At 39.8% G+C, this 19,927-nt stretch overlaps 1 protein-coding gene across 1 annotated transcript; it reads right to left on the reverse strand.

Annotated features, from left to right (window-relative positions):
* Window positions 1-1,490: 1,490 nt before the first annotated feature.
* Window positions 1,491-19,104, reverse strand: CD180 (CD180 molecule). The gene is made up of 3 exons (XM_087715585.1): window positions 18,926-19,104; window positions 8,365-8,531; window positions 1,491-3,806 (listed from the first exon to the last, which is right to left on the reverse strand). The coding sequence occupies exons 1-3, from the start codon at window positions 19,097-19,099 to the stop codon at window positions 2,087-2,089; spliced, it is 2,061 nt and encodes a 686-aa protein (XP_087571711.1). The 5' UTR covers window positions 19,100-19,104; the 3' UTR covers window positions 1,491-2,086.
* Between the last annotated feature and the right edge of the window lie 823 nt (window positions 19,105-19,927).

The raw sequence follows: 19,927 nt of genomic DNA on the forward strand, positions 1-19,927 counted from the left end.
CATTATAAGTATAAGTTGTAAGTCAGACATTCTTATCCTGTAGGCTTCCTGTACAGAAAACCGATATATTTGCACAAATAGGCATTTTCTTATAAATATCCATGCTTAATGCAGAGAAAATGAATGCATACATGGTTGACAATACATGTAACTTTGGGAAAGGATAGAGTAGCACGATATGCTCACGAACGTAATGTCCTAAAGAGAGATCATATAAAAGATATCCACATAAAATGGGCAATAAAAAAGCTATGCACAGTTAAAAAATTTACATTAGCACATATTTATCCATGAATCAGTTTTTATATATTCTGCTTTTAAACCTTGAAAAAAAACCAAGTGCATATTTGTTCGTTTTTAAATACACAAAGCTAGTAGCAATAGCGATAGCACTTAGATTTATACACCGCTTCATGCTGCATTTACAGCCCTCTCTTAGCGGATTACAGAGTCAGCATATTGCCCCCAACAATCTGGGTCCTCATTTTATAGACCTCGGAAGGCTGGAAGGATGAGCCAACCTTGAGCCGGTGAGAATCAAAACTCCTGACAGCGAGAAGTGAGTTAGCCTGCAATACTGCATGGCTCATCAGTAGGCCTGGATATATTAATCAAACATTTTTGAGTTATGTCCATGAATCTTGATAATAAAACATTTTGATTTTCAATCATAGTCTCATTTTTAGCAGCAAAAAATGCAATTATAATCTACAGAAATGAACCAAGATCAGAACCTCTTAACTACATGCTTCTCTAATGTTTAAATTCACACAGACTAGCAAATCATAATAAAAGAAAAACCATCATGATCAATATCCTTAGAGTTACTCTAGAACAGGGGTGCCCAACCCCTGGGCTGTGGCCTATTGGGAACTGGGTTGTGGAAGTGGCTGATGAGTATGTGAAGCTACATTTGTGTAAATTGTGGGCACGCATGCAAAACCATCTGTCCCCTCCCACCATCACTGCCAATCCCCGGAAAGGTTGGGAACCACTGTTCTAAAAGATAAGAGTGCAAAAAAGTACAGAACTTTAGTCTTAGTCATCAAAGTTAAACTATGCTTTAGCATTACAGCTAAAACATTTTGTTTACATTTTGTGAAACGTAATAAAAGATATAAGGTATACTTCATATTCACTTAGAAGAAACAAATCTCATAAAACCACCAGTGTAAAAAAAGAACTGTATATTCTCTTATATTAGCATATTAGTGTTAAAACCTTTACAGATTTTGGGGAAAAGAAGTAATTTTTATATATTCTAATACAGTGAGGGCAAATCTTTGGGGCTTGCCATGTCAAAAATTTGGAAATATAACTAACTTGACTGCTGGCGTGTCACTGCCATCCCCATCCCCAAAACAAAAGAGAAACAATTCTCTATATGTCTATTTAAAATAATACAGTCCAATCATGTATGATGCTGTTTATTTTATATAAAGAAATATCAAATAATTACAAAAATGAAATATGAGTAAAACAAACTATTTTTCGGAGGGTCCAGGGTCTATGCAATAGCAAAGCCTCCATAGCCTCCAAAAATTGTGTGAAGACCAAGTGTGCCTTCAAGAATAGTTTTTGTTGGGTGTTGGCACATTGGCATGTCACCAAAAAGGTCATGGTGTGTCACCACTGACATGCATGTCATAAGTTTGATTTTACTGTTCTAATATGTAACAAAAGGTTTCAGAGAAAATTAAGGGCATACAATCTTCATATTTTTACATAATTAAATCAATTGGAAAGTTGAGGTCTCTCCTGTTTTCTAGAACATGTTGTTCTACTATGTTGTTCACCTATCTGCCACAACATTGAGAGCCTGGGGTATTTTGTTATCACATAACACATTGAGAGAATGAAATTAGAAATACAACAGTTAGAAAATGCAAAACTAAACAACACACACTGATTTCCTCCTTTGCAATCATTTTCTACTCAAATCTATGTTGTTGGAATTAAGTGATGCAATATTGATATAAAAAGGAAAGGAAACACCCATTGATGTTAAAAACGTCTTTCTATTAAGAAATATATTTGTACATTTTCAAAAATTCCTGCATATTTACTTTCTCTCATAAGCTTCTATCTATAAACATTTTTGCTTTAAAGTATACCTGGCCAAAATGAAGGTCACTACAATTACTATTATCACAACAAGAGTAATCAATGCTATTCGTGCCGCGCTATATCCACAGGACAGATTTATAGAGAAAAGCTTAGTGCCTGCTAGTGATTTGGGCTCAGCGCACAAGGTCTGTTCAGAATCTTCAATTTTATCTATGTTCTGCTTGTACCAAGTTAATAATCCAATATTAGAACAGGTGCATTCCAGTGGATTGTAACTTAAATTGATTATACTCTGGCCAGATAGTCCAGTCAACAAATCATGTGGGATAATATGGATCCTATTATTGGCAAAATTGAGATAAATGTTCCTGAGGCTGGAAAACGCATCTGAACAGAATGCAGTAAGATTGTTATGGCTCAGATCCACATGTTTTAACTTGCTGAGGGCAGAAAATGCTTTAGGTTCTATAACCATCAATTGGCAAGAAGCTAAAGTCAACACCTCTAGATTGGGTGCTTTCTGAAGAAAGTTGTCATTGAAAATGGTGCCAGATTTAAAGGTATTTCCATTCATGTTTAAGACAATAAGGCTGCTTAGACCTTGCAAAATATTCTGCTTGCTTGTATTCAAATGAGAGAAAGAAAGGTTCAGTATCTGCAAAGAATGTAGATTGTGGAATGGGCCTTGAGAATTATTGATGATAATGTGTGTAAAAGAGAGATCAAGAACTTTCAAGTTAGAACATTGGTTAAATGCCGTGTGGTGGAATAAAAGGTTGCGATTGTGGCTTAAATTGAGGTGTTGCAAGCCAACAAGACCATGAAGTTGGTTGCTGCAGCAATCTAGGCTTTCTATGTGACTCCCGCTCAAATCAAGGTGTTGAAGCTTTGACAAGGATTCCAAACATCCAAAACTCAAGTTCATGGTGTTATAATTCTGCTGGATATAGAGATGGGTAAGAGAAGGAAAAGCAGAAAAGTCAATGTCGCAGAGATTCAAAAACTCATTCCAATTGAGATTTAATTCTTTCAGTAAATTCATCTGAGGAAGGCTCCGTAGCTCAGAAAGGGAGGTGTGGGTCAGGTCCAATCTTTTCAATTTGGACAAACATTGGAAAGTGTTGCCAGAAGGTTCTAAGAAAGAGTGATACTGTAGAGTGAGATAGTCTACAGAGATGTTGCATAAGCCTTGCAATGTTCTGTCTTGAATGGGAAGGCTGTCTACTTTCCAAAAAGTGCCAAGCCAGAGGACATTAGTGCTGACACCTTGCAATCCATCCAATATCACTGAAATATTACTACAACGGCCAAAGTCCAAACTGTAGAAAGAAAACGAACTAAAAGCCTTGGTCTCTATGTGAATAATATTGTTGTCTCTAAGATTGAGAGTTAGATTGTTAGCTTGTTTTAATACCTCTATGCCTCTAGTTGATATTGTTTGTATATTGTTCGTCTGTAAATCCAAGTGTTTGAGCTTTCTAGTTGGAAAATCCGATAGCAGCTCCAATGTTTGAATATGGTTGCTTCCTAGTAACAGTGTTTCTATGTTCTGTAGGTCCTGCATTGGGATAAATGCTAATTTAGTGATCCCTGTTTGGGTTAGATCAAGATGTTTCAGACCCTGAGGACCCATAAATGCTGTTGAAGCCAGAAAGAGAAGATTGTTTCCAGTAAAGACAATGGTTTCCAGGAAAATATGGCTTTCGAAAGTGCCTTCATATACCCAATTAATATGACACCTTTTAAAACAAAACAAAATCTGATATTAAAATAAAGCACAACTGTGGATATAATTGAAATACAGGTGAAACTCGAAAAAGTAGAATATCGTGCAAAAGTTCATTTATTTCAGTAATGCAACTTAAAAGGTAAAACTAATATATGAGATAGACTCATTACATACAAAGCAAGATAGTTCAAGCTGTGATTTGTCATAATTGTGATGATTATGGCTTACAGCTCATGAAAACCCCAAATCCACAATCTCAGAAAGTTAGAATATTACATGCAATCAATAAAACAAGGATTGTACATAGAACAATATCGGACCTCTGAAAAGTATAAACATGCATATGTATGCAGTACTTGGTTTGGGCCCCTTTTGCAGCAATTACTGCCTCAATGCGACGTGGCATGGAAGCTATCAGCCTGTGGCACTGCTGAGATGTTATGAAAGACCAGGATGCTTCAATAGCAGCCTTCAGCTCTTCTGCATTGTTCGGTCTCATGGCTCTCATCTTTCTCTTGGCAATGCCCCATAGATTCTCCATGGGGTTCAGATCAGGTGAGTTTGCTGATCAATCAAACACAGTAATCCCACAGTCATTGAACCAGGTTTTGGTGCTTTTGGCAGTGTGGGCAGGTGCCAAGTCCTGCTGGAAAATGAAGTCAGCATCCCCATAAAGCTCGTCTGAGGAAGGAAGCATGAAGTGCTCCAAATCTCCTGGTGGACAGCTGCGTTGACTCTGGACTTAATGAAGCACAGTGGACCAATACCAGCAGATGACATGACTCCCCAAATCAACACAGACTCTGGAAACTTCACACTGGATTTCAAGCATCTTGCAGTGTGTGCCCCTCTATTCTTCCTCCATACTCTGGGCCCTTGTTTTTCAAATGAGATGCCAAAGTTGCTCTCATCAGAAAAGAGGACTTTGGACCACTGAGCAACAGACCAGGTCTGTTTTTCTTTAGCCCAGGTAAGACGCTTTTGTGTTCAGGAGCAGCTTGACAAGAGGATACGACATTTGAAGCCCATGTCCAGGATCTGTCTGTGTGTGGTGGCTCTTGATGCATTGACTCCAGCCTCAGTCCACTCCTTGTCAAAATCCCCAACATTTTTGAATGGCCTTTTCCTGACAATCCTGTCGAGGCTGAGGTCATCCCTGCTGCTTGTGTACCTTTTTCTTCCATACTTCCCCCTTCCACATAACTTTCTATTATTGTGCTTTGATACAGCACTTTGGCAACATCCAACTTCTTTTGCAATTACCTTTTGAGGCTTTCCCTCCTTATGGAAGGTGTCAATGATGGTTTTCTGCACAACTGTCAGGTCAGCAGTCTTTCCCATGATTGCGATTCCTACTGAACCAGACTGAGAGACCATTTAAAGGCTCAGGAACCCTTTGCAGGTGATATGGCTTCATTAACTGATTAGAGTGGGACACTTTGAGCCTAGAATATTGCACCTTTTCACAATATTCTAATTTTCTGAGATTGTGGATTTGGGGTTTTCATGAACTGTAAGCCATAATCATCATAATTATGACAAATCACAGCTTGAACTATCCTGCTTTGCATGTAATGAGTCTATCTTATGTATTAGTTTCACCTTTTAAGTTGCATTACTGAAATAAATGAACTTTTGCACGGTATTCTAATTTTTCGAGTTTTACCTGTAGGTAGCAAAATGAAGCATATCATTTTTAAAATCAGTTTAGAGACCCAATCAACGCTGACAGAATTTAGATGGTTATCAAAGCACATCATGGTATGTCTGTTTAAACAAGACAAATGCCTATCAATTTCAGGTTCAGAAGGAGTGTTACAAGCTTGATTAAAATTTATTTTCTTGAGTAAATCCTTGAAAAACACTGTAGAAAATAAAATTTCTGTATGAAAGTACAGGACAATCTCTGGTAACATTTTAAGCTTATTTCAAATATTACAAGAAATAAAAGCTGCTATGTTGACAACTGTACCTAAATGTACATATATCAATGTTTCTCAACCTTGGCAACTTGAAGATTCCGGACTTCAACTCCCAGAATTCCCCAGCCAGCATTCGCTGGCTGGGGAATTCTGGGAGTTTAAGTCCGGACATCTTCAAGTTGCCAAGGTTGAGAAACACTGACATATACAGAGCCAATGCCTTCATTATCAAACAGCTGCAGGTTTTCTGGTTTTCCAGAGCTCTAATTGTTGAAGATGATTGCAACTATTATTGAGCCATTTAGAACTCCACCTACAATAGCAACATATGAGAAAACATGAGCGCATTAAAAAAAGATACAGAAAAAGAAATTCAGAGTACAGGAAGTCCTTGACTTACAACCACAATTGAGCCCAAAATTTATGTCGCTAAATGAGAAATTTGTTAAGTGCTCTACTTGGGGCTGCCCCTGAAGAGTATTCGGAGACTACAATTGGTCCAGAATGCAGCCACGCGAGCGATATCGGGTGTACCTAGGTACACCTATGTTACACCTATCCTCCACGAGCTGCACTGGCTTCCCATCGGTCTCCGAATGCGCTTCAAGGTGCTGGTCGTTACCTTTAAAGCCCTACATGGCTTAGGACCTGGATACCTACGGGACCGCTTCCTGCCACATACCTCCCAATGACCTATAAGATCTCACAGATTGGGCCTCCTTTGGGTACTGTCGACCGGGCAATGCCGGTTGGCGACTACTCGGGGGAGGTCTTTCTCTGTAGCTGCTCTGGCCCTGTGGAATGATCTCCCTGCAGAGATCCGGACCCTTCCCACACTCTCGGCCTTCCATAAAGCCACTAAAACTTGGCTGTTCCGGCAGGCTTGGGGCTGTTGACCCCAAAATATGGTCCAGCCCCACTTGAAATGGAGTGCATGGTGTGTTTTTAAATCTATCTTTTCTTTCTTCTTTTTCTTTTGATTTGTTTGTATTGTTAGCCGCCCGGAGTCCCACGGGATTGGGCGGCATACAAATGTTATTAAACTTCTAAACTTCTAAACTTCTAAGTGCATTTTGCCCCCTTTTATGACTTTTCTTGCTACATTTTTTAAGTGAATCACTGTGTTTGTTAAATTAATAACACCGTTGTTAAGTCAATCTGGCTTCCCGATTGACTTTGCTTGTCAGATGATCCCAAAAAGTGATCACATGTCCCTGGGATCCTGCAACCATCATAAATATGAACCAATTCCCCAGCATCCAAGTGTAAATCATATGACCATATCAGTGGTGGGATTCAAATAATTTAACAACTGGTTCTCTGCCCTGATGACCAACTGGCTAGGCACGGCTTGGTGGTCATGTGACTGGGTGGGTGTGGCAAACTCAACGTCACTCAGATTGATGAGTGCTTTGTCTTAGCTGTGACAATGTGATAAGCGTTAACAGAGAGGCAGTTTCTGTAAGTAGCGCAATAAAGATTAGGCTAGAAACACCACCAGAATGTTCCTTCCTTCCTGCCTTCCTTACAGGATTAGCCCTGTAAAGTGGGGGGGGGGAGAGGAGATTTCTTCCAACAACCGGTTCTCCGAACTGCTGAGAAAGTTAACAACCGGTTCTCCCAGATAGGTGCGAACCAGCTGAATCCCATCACTGGACCATATGCTGGGGATGCTGCAAAGGTCATAAGTGTAAAAAAGGGTCATAAGTGATTTTTTTCAGTGCCATTGTAACTTTGAAGAGTCATTAAATGAACTATTGTTGTAAGTCGAGGATTCCCTGTAGTGCTGGAATAGGACCCAGCAGACTTTAATTCAATTCCATATTTAACTATCAGGGTTCATTAAAAAATTTTTACTGAGCCATTTTCTCTCAGCTTGGTCTACCTCACAAAGGCGTGAAAAAAAAATGGTGGAGAAGAATAGTTACGTGAGGCATCTTGAAAATTTTGAAGGGAAGGCAGAATCTAAGACTATTTCCCATCGTATCTGCTCAGTCTGTGTGTTCCAATAGAGTCAGCTTGCTTCAGGTCTTGTCAGGTAAGTAAGGCTATCTATCTTCTGACAGGGCAAAGTCAATAGGGAAGCCAGATTCATTTAACAATGGTGTTACTATCCTGTTCCCCTGAAAATAAGACCTCCCTGGATAATAAGCCCAATTGGGCTTTTCAGCACATATGCTAAAATAAGCCCTCCCCGAAAATATCGCAACACAGCAGCAGCCATGAGGGGACCATGCTAGCTACCACCTGCACCTCAAAAATAATAAGGCCTCCCTGAAAATAAGGCCAAGCACTTATTTCGGGGGTCAAAAGAAAATAAGACCTTGTCTTATTTGGGGGGGAACCATGGTAATTTAACAAATGCAGGAAGTGAGCTCTCTCTGTCGCAACATCTGTCTGTTGCAAAAGTTTCCCATGAGAAATGCATATGACTTCCACTTTGTCTGCTTTCAAGAAATTCTTTAAAACCAGTTTTTCTAGGTCTTGATTGAGCATTTGAGTGAATGCCTTTAAATTTGGGGGGGGGGTTTGCTGTGGAAGGATGTCATGTTGTTCTGTTTATGCAGTGTTGTTTATTTTAACTTTTTGAACCCTTCCAGATCATTCTGCAACTGGACAGTATAATAATTCAACCAACATACCTACCTTGTTAAGTCTAAGTGCACCAGGGCCTTCAGCCTGCTGAATGTCGATTGCTGAAGCACATATAGGAAGTTGAAACTGAAATCAAGAACTTCAGTTGTGAGAGGCAGTTCTTCTGGAAGGTCTGTCAGTCCTAAACCTTCACAGCTGTAGCTTCTATTAATAAAAAACTGTAAAAAATTATATATCAAGTTAGATACCAGTACATCGATACAAGTAGTCCTTGAGCTCAGATTTTCAGTTGCAAAGCAAGACAGTTGTTAACTGAGTCATACCCCATTTTGTGCCCTTTTCTCCATGGTTGCAAGCAAATCACTATAGTTATTAAATGAATTGTGCAGTTGTTCAATGAAACTGGCTTTCCCCATTGACTTTGCCTGTCAGATGCGTCCTATGAAAGTTGCAAATGACAATCTCAGGACTTTGGATCAGGGGTGGTATTCAGCCAGTTCTGACAGGTTCCAGAGAATCGGTAGTGGAAATTTTGAATAGTTCAGAGAACTGGCAAATAGGCTGGCTCCACCCCTGCTGCCTCTCAGCTGATCTTCTTTTGCTGCCCTGAACAGGAGAATGGAGCTGGAAAGCAGGTTAGTGGGGTGGGGGTGGGGGAATGGGAATTTTGCAGTAACCTTTCTCCAGGAGGGGGGAGGAAATGGGGATTTCACAGTATCCTTCCCCTGCCACACCCACCAAGCCACGTCCACCAAGCCACACCATGCCCATAAAGCCATGCCCACAGAACTGGTAGTAAAAAAATGTGAATCCCACCACTGCTTTGGATGTTGCAACCATCAAAACAGTGGTGGGTTCCGGATCCCTCACAACCGGTATGTTGCGATGGAGCTGGGCGTCCACCTTGTGCACGTGTGCTGCTCATGCATGTGCATCACCACCAGCTACTCAGTGGAGCATTGCATAAGCACCATACACTGCGTGTGCGTCAAAGGTGGGTTCCTACCAGTTCTAACCTCTTCTATAGAAGAGGTTCCACAAATCTACCATGCCGTTTAGAACCAGTTCCAGCTCCCTCCCCCACCTGTCCGCACCACGCTTGCCCCACCTGCCACTCACTTATTGGCTGGCTCACCAATCGCGTTGCCCACCTCTAAGAGGTTTAGGTTTAGGTTTATTAGATTTATATGCCGTGCTTCTCCCAAGGACTCAGGGCGGTGTACAACATTAAAAGAAACACATAATACAAAAGTTAAAAAAAAATTAAATAGAATAACCCAAACAAACCCAATAAGAATTGACAATAACATTAAAAAAAAAATTCGAATTAAAAATTTGAATTAGAGTCCTATCTAAACCTTAAAGTCTTAAAGCTGTTAAGTTTGAACACCCCTGGGTTTTTTTTTCTAAATGGTTAGGGGTGCAAGAGTCTTGTAACTTGACAACTTTAAGACTTGTGTGCTTCAAATGCTAGAGTTTCTGAGCCAACATTTTGGTTGCTTAGCAAGAGCGTTGTTAAGTGAGTTTCACCACATTTTACAAGTTGGCCATGCCCACCCAGTCACATGGCCGGCAAGCCACTCCCACCCAGTCACATGGCTGGCAAGCCACTCCCACAAAGCAAGCCACACCTACAGGAGAGGTCCTAAAAAAATTTGAAACCCACCACTGGTATGCATGCACAAATGGCCAAATACAAGTAAGGACCGCAGGACTTGCAGGACCCTCCAAAGCACCATAATGAAACAGTACCTGGTGCTCCCAGCAGGCACCAGTATGCCCGTACAAGGGCGTACCGGCCATAACCCACCACTGCATCAGAAATACATGCTGGTTGCCAAGCACCCAAGCTTAATAACTTGACTTTGGAGATACTACAATGGTCTTCAGAGTAACTGAAGACATTTAACGAATGGTTGTATGTTGAGGCCTATCAATATATCTGAATGTATTATATGTATATCTCCAGTTTTATGTTTTTAATAAAAACCATTGTATTTTAAGCAAATACACCAACATGTAGCTCAATATGCCAATAGAATAAATCTGAAACCTAACCCTAACTCTTTTTAAAACTATATCAGGGACAAACTAGAGCTACCGTTAGAAATGTCATTGCCAGGAATCTGATGTAAACTGTCATTGTCTATGTGAAGGGAGGGTAAATTACAGTATAAAGGTTACATCAAATTAAACTCCTTTTGGAATGAATAAAAAGGGTCACAGAATGACATTTTGTCCCTCTATTTAACATTTCTTTTAAAAATTAATGCTAACAGTGTTTTTCTCAGTTATTGACACTTCACAAAAATTTATATTAATGCCATTTGTCTGTTGCTGCTGCCACATAATGGACCATTTTTTTAAAAAGCAAAAAAGACATCAGCATTATAGGATAACGATCAGATGAATGATAATGAAAGTTCATGATTTCATATTCTGTTATGATATGTGGCTTACAGGGGTTTTTGATAGTGTCTTGTGTACAGTGAAGAGCTCAATGTGAAATAGTAATCTCACATATAGGCTTTCTACTCATTTTTAATGCAAAGAGTTCACAATAGGTTGACAGTTCAACAAATGATAAATGATTGAAAAATTACGGTTATACAATGTGTGCATGACCTTGAAAACATTTCTCAAAATAATATAACTGCTATTGGGATCCCCTACCATGTTGCACAATAAATAACTATATAAGTAAAATATACTCATTCAATTTTGTGTGAATTTCTCAAAATCTTGTAGAAAACGTTGCTAAATACAATAATCATAGAACACAATTTCCTTCAGCTAGGATATAATTTTCCTGTCAGGAGGAGAACAATTAGAAATATCACTTGAAAGTGAACATAAAGAGTACAACTAAATACATTTATTTCTATAAAGCATTTTTATTAGTTTCAATTTCTTTCCATTTAAAATACTGTACCTTATCTAGATACTATAGAACAGTGATAGTGACCTTTTTCACCACAGGTGCCAAAAGCACACCCGCACGCTGTCCCCCTGCGCAGTGCCCCCTGTGCCTCCCCTGCCCCCCAGAGGCCCTCTGGAGTCCGGAAACAGCCCATTTTCCGACTTCCAGTGGGTCCGGTAGGTCTGTTTTTCACCCTCCCCAATCTCCAGAGGCTTTCCCTGAAGCCTCTGGAGGGCAAAAAACAATCCACTGTGTAAACTGGAAATCTGTTCCTGACCTTCCGATTTGCGTGTTGAGTGGTTTTTTGTCCTTCAGAGGCTTCAGGGAAGTCTCCGGAGGGTGAAAAACAGCCTAAAATCAAGGCTGAAAATCAGCTGGCCAGCGTGTGCATGCATGCTGGAGCTGACAGGGCAACGCCTCGGGTGCCTTCAGAAATGGCTCTCGATGCCACCTGTGGCACGCATGCCATAGGTTCACCATCACGGCTATAGAACAACTTACTCTATTACAAATAAGTGATGCTGCACTGTTTTAGATGGCACTAGAAAAAGCATCCTATAGAAAATGATAATGTAAGGAATCACATGTTTTCCAGCAAATACATTTGTTCGTGGCACGACAAAACTGCGCTCGACTAAAGAGCGCCCGATTAAACCGCGTTGCTGACATCATCAACAGGGTGACAACAGCGAGCGTGGAGAAAGAAGGGCGCTTTAAATAGTGCTTTGAAAGCAAGCCGATTCAAGTTAAGGTAAGGGTTAGGTTTAGGGTTAGGTTTAGGGTTAGCTTTAGGGTTAGGTTAAGGGTTAGGTTTAGGTTTAGGTTTAGGGTTAGGTTTAGGTTTAGGTTTAGGTTTAGGGTTAGGTTAAGGGTTAGGATTAGGTTTAGGGTTAGATTAAGGGTTAGGTTTAGGGTTAGGTTAAGGGTTAGGTTTAGGATTAGGTTTAGGAGGGTTAGGTTTAGGTTTAGGGGTTAATTTTAGGTTTAGCGTTTACAGCGCGCTTCTGTCTCCGCGCTGTTGTCGCCCTGTGATGATGTCAGCTATGCGGTTTCGTCGAGCGTGCTTTAGTCGAACGCGGTTTTGTGGTGGAACCCTATCATATTCATTCAATGATATTACATTTCCTCAACAACTAAAAAAAAATAGCTTAGAGTGAGTAATTCTGAAAAAAGGAAAAGCCCACAGAGGATCTGCTGTGATGAGTTAGTGAATTTGCAACTTTCTGTGAGAGCAGATTCTTTGGGGCTGGCCCCAACAAATGGCGGGCATTTCCTTTTTTCAATATTACTCACTCTAAGCTATTTTTTTTAGTTGTTGAGAAAATGTAATATCATTGAATGAATATGATAGATTCATTCATTCATGTATGTAAGAAAAAAAACACCTAGAAAATAAATATGATAAAATTGACTCTAAACATTTCCTATTTAGATGTCAAGATAGTTTTTCACCTGCTTTGCTTGGTTGGTTGGGTTTTTTTATATATATCTAAGAACAGCTTAGGAAAATATTTGTATTACTATATTACTGAGGCTATGAATTTAGGAGCAGATCAAACTGATTTGATGGAATGTTTAAGTCAATACATATAGATTACTATGTGCCATGTCATTTTTTAAACAACAAAATAGGAGTTTGTACAGGGAACAGAGAGAGATTTTTCTCATCTGATAATTTGTTTAGATGTTTCTGCTCAGAAATGGTATTCAACAGGTTCTGACTAGTTCTGGAGAACCGGTAGCAGATATTTTGAGTAGTTCGGAGAACTGGTAAATATAAGGTGACCAGACATCCCGCTTTCGGCGGGACGGTCACGATTTCTAACAATTTGTCCCACGTCCTGCAGCGTTTTTAAAAAGTCCCGATTTTCTGGCTTCATGTTGAAAGCGCAGTGGATTTGCTTAAGAAATCCTAATCAGGGCAAGACAAAAGACACTTTGTCTAACTACCCCTCTCTATGTCTCAGTACTTTCATTGAAGATATTAAAACGTTAAAGCAAGAAAATGGAATCCCCCCTCCGCCTCTTTTACTTCCTTTTATAAGAAAAGATGACCCAATATCATAGAGCTCCAGGAAATACTTTGGCTAGAGAAGTAGCGACTGTTCCTTCCTGGATTTCCCGGAGGGGAGGGGCACTGAGGTTGGAGGTCGGCTCATGTGGAAAAAATGGTGGCAAGGTTTCTTTGAAAAATATTTCGCTGGGACTAATTTCACCATTTTAATTTGCTCAGTTCTTTGTATTAACATCTACATCATTCTGGATTGACTTGGAGTGCCTGCCTGCTGGTAAGTGAGCCAGGTTTTTTTCTTTTATTTTTTTAATGTATTTTAAAATAATATTTTATTTATTGTGCATAGGATTTTTTAAAATAGTTTTATTCTGTGTGGATTCTTTTTTTAAATTGTCTTAGACTATTTTAAAAAAGATTCTATCCAAAATAAATTGAAATAAACCATTTTTTAAAATGGTTTATTTTAATTTATTTTGGATAGAATCTTTTTTTTAAATAGTCAGGAGTCATTTACACTGAATTTGCACTTTTAATAATCAGGAAGCACATACTGAGTTTCCTTGAAAGAAAATCCAATAATTTAAAAATCTAATAATTTGTTTCCTAATATAATTTGATTGCTTATTGGGTAACCTATGACTATAACTAAGTGTTGTAGCTTATGATTCTTGATGAATGTATTCTATTTTATTTTTCTTTATGTACACTGAGAGCAAATTAGCAATAGCAATAACACTTCGACATATACCGCTTCATAGGGCTTTCAGCCCTGTCTAAGCGGTTTACAGAGTCAGCATATTGCCCCCACAGTCTGGGCCCTCATTTTACCCACCTCGGAAGGATGGAAGGCTGAGTCAATCTTTGAGTCGGTGAGATTTGAACCGCCCAACTGCAGTTAGCAGTCAACTGAAGTGGCTTGCAGTACTGCACTCTAACCACTGCGCCACCTCGGCTCATATTCACCAAAGACAAATTCCTTGTGTGTCCAATCACACTTGGCTAATAAACTATTCTATTCTATTCTATTCTATTCTACTCTACTCTACTCTACTCTACTCATTTCTATTTCAATTCTAATAAGGAGTTTAGCTTCTCTTTCTTGAAAATGTAAGCTAGCATAAGGCAATATAATGCAAGCTAGCCTTAGTTTTCAAACAGTTCATTTAGTGACCAAAGTTACAATGGCATTGAAAAAAGTGACTGATGACCATTTTTCACACTTAGCTACCATTTTCACACTTAGCGACCGTTGCAGCATCCTCATGGTCACGTGATCAAAATTTTGATGTTTGGCAACAGATTCGTATTTATGATGGTTTCAGTGTCCTGGGGTTATGTAATCGCCTTGTGTGACCTTTTGACAAAGTCAAATGGGGAAACCAGATTCACTTATGTTACTAACTTATCAGCTGCAGTTATTCACTTAAGAACTGTGGCAAGAAAGGTGGTATAATGGGTTTAGTGACCAAAGTTACAATGGCATTGAAAAAAGTGACTGATGACCATTTTTCACACTTAGCGACCATTTTCACACTTAGCAACCATTGCAGCATCCTCATGGTCACGTGATCAAAATTTTGATGTTTGGCAACAGTTACAATTTATATTTGTAAATTGTAGTTATGTTGAAATAAAAATAGCAGTTAGCAATAGCAGTTAGACTTATCTAACTGCTTCATAGGGCTTTCAGGCCTCTCTAAGCAGTTTACAGAGTCAGCATATTGCCCCCAACAACAATCCGGGTCCTCATTTTACCCACCTCGGAAGGATGGAAGGCTGAGTCAACCTTGAGCCGGTGAGATTTGAACAGCCGAACTGCAGAACTGCAGTCAGCTGAAGTAGCCTGCAGTGCTGCATTTAACCACTGCGCCATCTCATGGCAATATTACAATATTATTTTTGCGTTGTATGAAAAATTTTGTTGCTCCCCCCCCTTGTTCAAAGGTGTCCGTCTTTACCAATCTGAAAATCTGGTCACCTTAGGTAAATATCACCTCTGACTGGCCCACCCCCTTCTATTGTCTGCCTCCTCTGCCAGCTGATCAGGAGGAAATGGGGATTTTACAGTATCCTTTCCCTGGAGTGAGGTGGGAATGAAGATTTTACAGTATCCTACCTCTGGAGTGGGGAGGGAATGGAGGTTTTATGGTATCTTTCCCCTGAATTGGGGAGGGAATGGAGATTTTACAGTATCCTTCTCCTGCCACACCCAGCAAGCCAAGCTACGCCCACCAAGCCACACCTACAGAATCAGTACTAAAAATATTGAATCTCACCACTGTTTCTTCTGTAAGACCTACATCAACCAAACTCTTGTTGTGACTAACTTTTCAGAATGGAAAACTCCCTGAATTAAATAAGAGCACTTGTTTTTGAACAGGAAAACTATTGCACTCAATGTATTAAAAAGAAGTTTCAGGGTACTTTAAAGATGGGAAAAGCTGGAGAATGGATCGTTGTGACCTATGGGAACAATTGGTACTTTTTGAAATATTCCCCTATTTTAGTCTAGCATAAACTGAATATACTCAGGAGTTTAGTAAAGGGTTCTGGAATTACTGAAGAAGGAGCAGTAGGATTGTCAATCTACAATTCCTTCTGGGTTTTGACTTCATGGGTGAATGCCAAACTGATGAAAGTCGGTGGAAAATTGCAGTAAGTGACTAGTTGCCTGGTTTAGTTTGTGGGGGCCTGCAAAAAAAAAGAAAAAAAAAAGAAAAAAAGGTTTTACGTTCCCTATGCATGGCGCCTGTTGCCTGTCTTCACAGCAAAATGAGAAAATATCAGTGCAAGTCAAAATAGAAAAAGAAAAATGCAATTTACTTGCTGGGAAGCTAAAGGAATAAAATCTCCTCAAAAACAGGTTCTTTGTATGATTATATAATCTATATTATACTTGTAACCTTTTGGGGTTATTATCAGATACTCAACTACTATGGGAAATATTTTCTGTGCTAGTAAAAAGAAAATATTAAAATATGCTAATCAAACTCTCTAATAGACTAAAGTGAGAGTAAATTCAGCCTTGTTGTAGAAAATAGCAATATGATTTAAAAGAATAAATTAATATTTAATGTCTAACATGTATAAACCTGCTACCAATCTCTGTATATAGATATTTTCTTAAAACACAGAGAGAGGAGGGGTGATAACCCAGGATATAATTCTTGTAATTGATTAGGTGCACGTCAAACATGTCATTGTCCTTCAAATGTTACTCTTTGCTCCTGCAGCCAAGGACAAAAATGGGTAGCTGCAGCACTGCTTAGTTTGCCCCCCCACTCCCTGAATCTGCCTGACTCATTAGTTATGTTGGGAGTAATTATTCTTAGCCCCCCAGTTTTGAGGAAGTAAAAGGAGGTAGAGGTTAGCCTGGCTTTTTTCCAAAGTACATTCAGGAAGATGCTGAAGACGAAACTCTTCCAAATAGCATTCTGGATAGCTTGACCCTTCCTGAATTTTATGGTCAATTGGAGTTTGAGGTTTTGGTTTTGTTTTCATTATTTTGACTGCTTGTCTTAATTTTATCATATCAATGTTATTTTAGTTCTGCCTATTTAAGTTATGCAAGTTGCTGACAGCTGACTTTAACTGCAGCAAGATATAAACACCAAGCAAACCTGTTGCCTTCCATATTGACAGTGTTTGTCGTTGTTGTGAGTTGTAGCACATCAAAGCTGGAAAGATGCCAGAGTGTCTGTTCCTGGCCCTGGATTTTGATCTTTACATCGAGCCCAGGTTGGAGCATTGAGTCATAGTCCAAAAGAGCCCCTAATAAATTCTAATCATTTTTAAAGAAAATAATACAGATAATTACTGCAGGAGCACTCTAAGCAACAGTTGGTGGGCAAAACTGAACTTCAAAGCCTTCCTCCCTTTTTACATGGGGGCAGTGCATGCTACATGCAATGAAAGAGGGTGAGGTGATCACCTATTTGAAACCAATGAACTTCACCTCAAATGCCCCTGCAATGATAATCTGGTTTGATCCTCTACCAAAGATCATTCTTGGGGCTGCAACTTGATTACCTCGCAACTGTTCCTTAATGTTTGTCAATTGTTTTACAGTCTGTACATTCAGATTGGAGGTTTATATATAGTAGAATTCTTTTATGACAAAGAAGTAGCCATTACCCTCTGTCCCTGAAAATAAGACCTCCCCAGATAAATAAGCCCAATTGGGCTTTTGAGCACATGTGCTAAAATAATCCCTCCCTGAAAATATTGCAACACAGCAGCCGCTTGCCACCTCCTGCACCTCAAAAAATAATAAGACCTCCCCGAAAATAAGGCCAAGTGCTTATTTCAGGGGTCAAAAGAAAATAAGACCCTGTCTTATTTTCAGGGAAACATAGTGTAAAAGATGAAACTGTGAGTGGACTACAGCATCAGTGGTGGGATTCAAATAAATTAACAACTGGTTCTCTGCCCTAATGACCATCTGGGTAGGTGGTGCTCGGTGGTCATGCGACTGGGTGGGCGTGGCCAACTCAAGGTCACTCAGGTTGATGGATGCTTCGCCTTAGCTGTTACAATGTAATAAAGGTTAACCGGAGAGGCAGTTTCTGTAAGCAGGTCAATAAAGATTAGGCTAGAAACAACACTACAATGTTTCCTTCCTGCCTTCCTTACAGGATTAGCCCTGCAAAGTGGACAAAACAAAAGGAGATTTCTTCCAACAATCAGTTCTCTGAACTACTTAGAAAGTTACCAATCGGTTCTCCCAAATAGGTACGAACTGGCTGAATCCCACCACTGTACAGCATGTACAACTTTCTGAAAGATACTTCATTACTACCATTCATATATGTGCCAAGTCATTTTCTTTTTCCCCATCCGGGGTTGGTGGTAAGGTTGTTGTTTTTTTGGCACATATCAAGAAAGCAATCATTTGATCAACTCAAAAAGCCAGAGGGAATCTGAGGCCGCTAGCCTTTTCCTTAACAGCTGTAAAAAATGTCTGTGTTAGTGAGTGTAAGTGTGCCATGAGAAACATCACACCCCAAGGTCTAGTTGTACAGAAATGAGGTGCATATAAACTGCTTATAAAGCCAAGCACCTGTTCAGGAGCCCCTGGTGCACATAGATAAAAAGTGCCAATGGTCTGTTTTCCTCCTAGCCCCTCTTTAGTCCAGCCGCATTTGGCAAATGTTCCCTGCACATGCCAATTCCAAGCGGTGCCTGAAAACTCCACATGGTGTCTTAAACAGCAGATCTTCTCTCATCTCCAATCTCCATCGGTCCAATTTGTTTTAAGGTTCTTGGCCTAAAGAAGAGATAGCCCACCTCAACCTGCTTGCTTGCTTGCTTGTTTATTGCCTCAAATTGCCTATGTGGGAATTTCAAAATGGTATCTGCTTCTAAGCAGGCACACAATTCTATCTAGCAAGCATGCATCACTGTGAATACGAAACTAATAAAATAGAATCACAACTAACTATAACAATGGGTACAAAGTCAGTCTGATTTGGGGGTGGGGTGGGGGAGAAAGCACATTTTCTTTCTGTACAGCAAATGTGCTCCTAAATGTGCATTTTTCTGTTTCACCCACCGGACGACTTTCAGCCCTTCACTGACCCAGTGTTAGCATGCAAGTATTCACTGCTCCCAAATTAATTATTGATTCTTTCTTGAAGCTACTTTTCTCCCAATAGAAAGACAAATAAGTGATCACTCACCTCAGTGCACATCTGATTGAGGGGTTTGGAGACTTCATAGCTGAGACCTAAAAGCCCCATCAGAAGCCAGCAATATGTGCAGCAAACCATTAAGGGTTTGATTAGATTCTCCACACGCCTGTAATGGAAGACGGATGAAAAATAATTTTCTAGTGTGGGGTTCAGAAAAGGCATCTTGACTCGAATGCTTCAAGAGAGACCAAACAGGGCCTGAAAAAGATGTCGTTTCCTCTTAACACCCAAAGGATATTTGTGAAGCATGCTTTTTTTTCAGTTCCTCTTGCTCTTTTTTTCACTTCTGGTTTCTCTCCTAAATACTTGTACCATTCTTGCCATAAATTATTGGAAAATTTCACAAGAAACCTGCTTCCTGAATGGCATTTTCACATGTATTTTGCCAGGAAATGTAAGTGAGGCCAGCAAAAGAGGTGTGCCCCTTCCTATACCAACAGGGCTCCAAATCCAATGGTGATGTCCGTTTTGCTCTGCGAATTCATGGCTAGCTAACCCTAACATTCATTGGAATTTTCCCAAATGGGATTTTCCCACATATTTTGCCAAGAAATGTACATAAGGCCAGCTCAAAAGGCGTGCCCCTTCCTAACCATACCGATGGGCTCCGAATCCAATGGCGATGCCCGTTTTGCTCTACGAATTCATGGAGAGCTAACCCTAACTCTAAATGGAATTTTCCTGAACAAGATTTTCCCATGTATTTTGCATGGAAATGTGCATAAGACCAGCTCAAAAGGCGTGTTCCCTCCTAACCATACCTCTGGGCTCCGAATCTAACGGCGATGTCCATTTTGCTCTATGAATTCATGGAGAGCTAACCCTAACCCTAAGTGGAAACAGAGTTCCAGGGCTATGCTGAAATCTGCCTCTGGAATATTGCTCTAGCATAATTTTGCAGATGTGCAGAAGCAAAGTTCTGAGGTTATGCCTTTTGAGCTGGTGTTATGTACATTTCTTGAAAAAATACATGAGAAAATCCCATTTGGG

This window comes from Thamnophis sirtalis, unplaced genomic scaffold (genome assembly GCF_051295495.1).
Source record: "Thamnophis sirtalis isolate CommonGarterSnake01/CBP01778 unplaced genomic scaffold, rThaSir2_p1.2 scaffold_5, whole genome shotgun sequence".
In the NCBI taxonomy this organism is placed as follows: Eukaryota; Metazoa; Chordata; class Lepidosauria; order Squamata; family Natricidae; genus Thamnophis; species Thamnophis sirtalis.

What these genes read in the sequence shown, in the direction of transcription:
- CD180 (XM_087715585.1), bottom strand. Translation starts at nt 19,099, where the DNA reads ATGCCTTTTCTGAACCCCACACTAGAAAATTATTTTTCATCCGTCTTC. An exon ending in TCAATCAGATGTGCACTGAG is followed by an intron (nt 8,532 to 18,925) that starts GTGAGTGATCAC and finishes AATTTTTTACAG; the next exon opens with TTTTTTATTAATAGAAGCTA. An exon ending in GTGCACTTAGACTTAACAAG is followed by an intron (nt 3,807 to 8,364) that starts GTAGGTATGTTG and finishes TTGTTTTAAAAG; the next exon opens with GTGTCATATTAATTGGGTAT.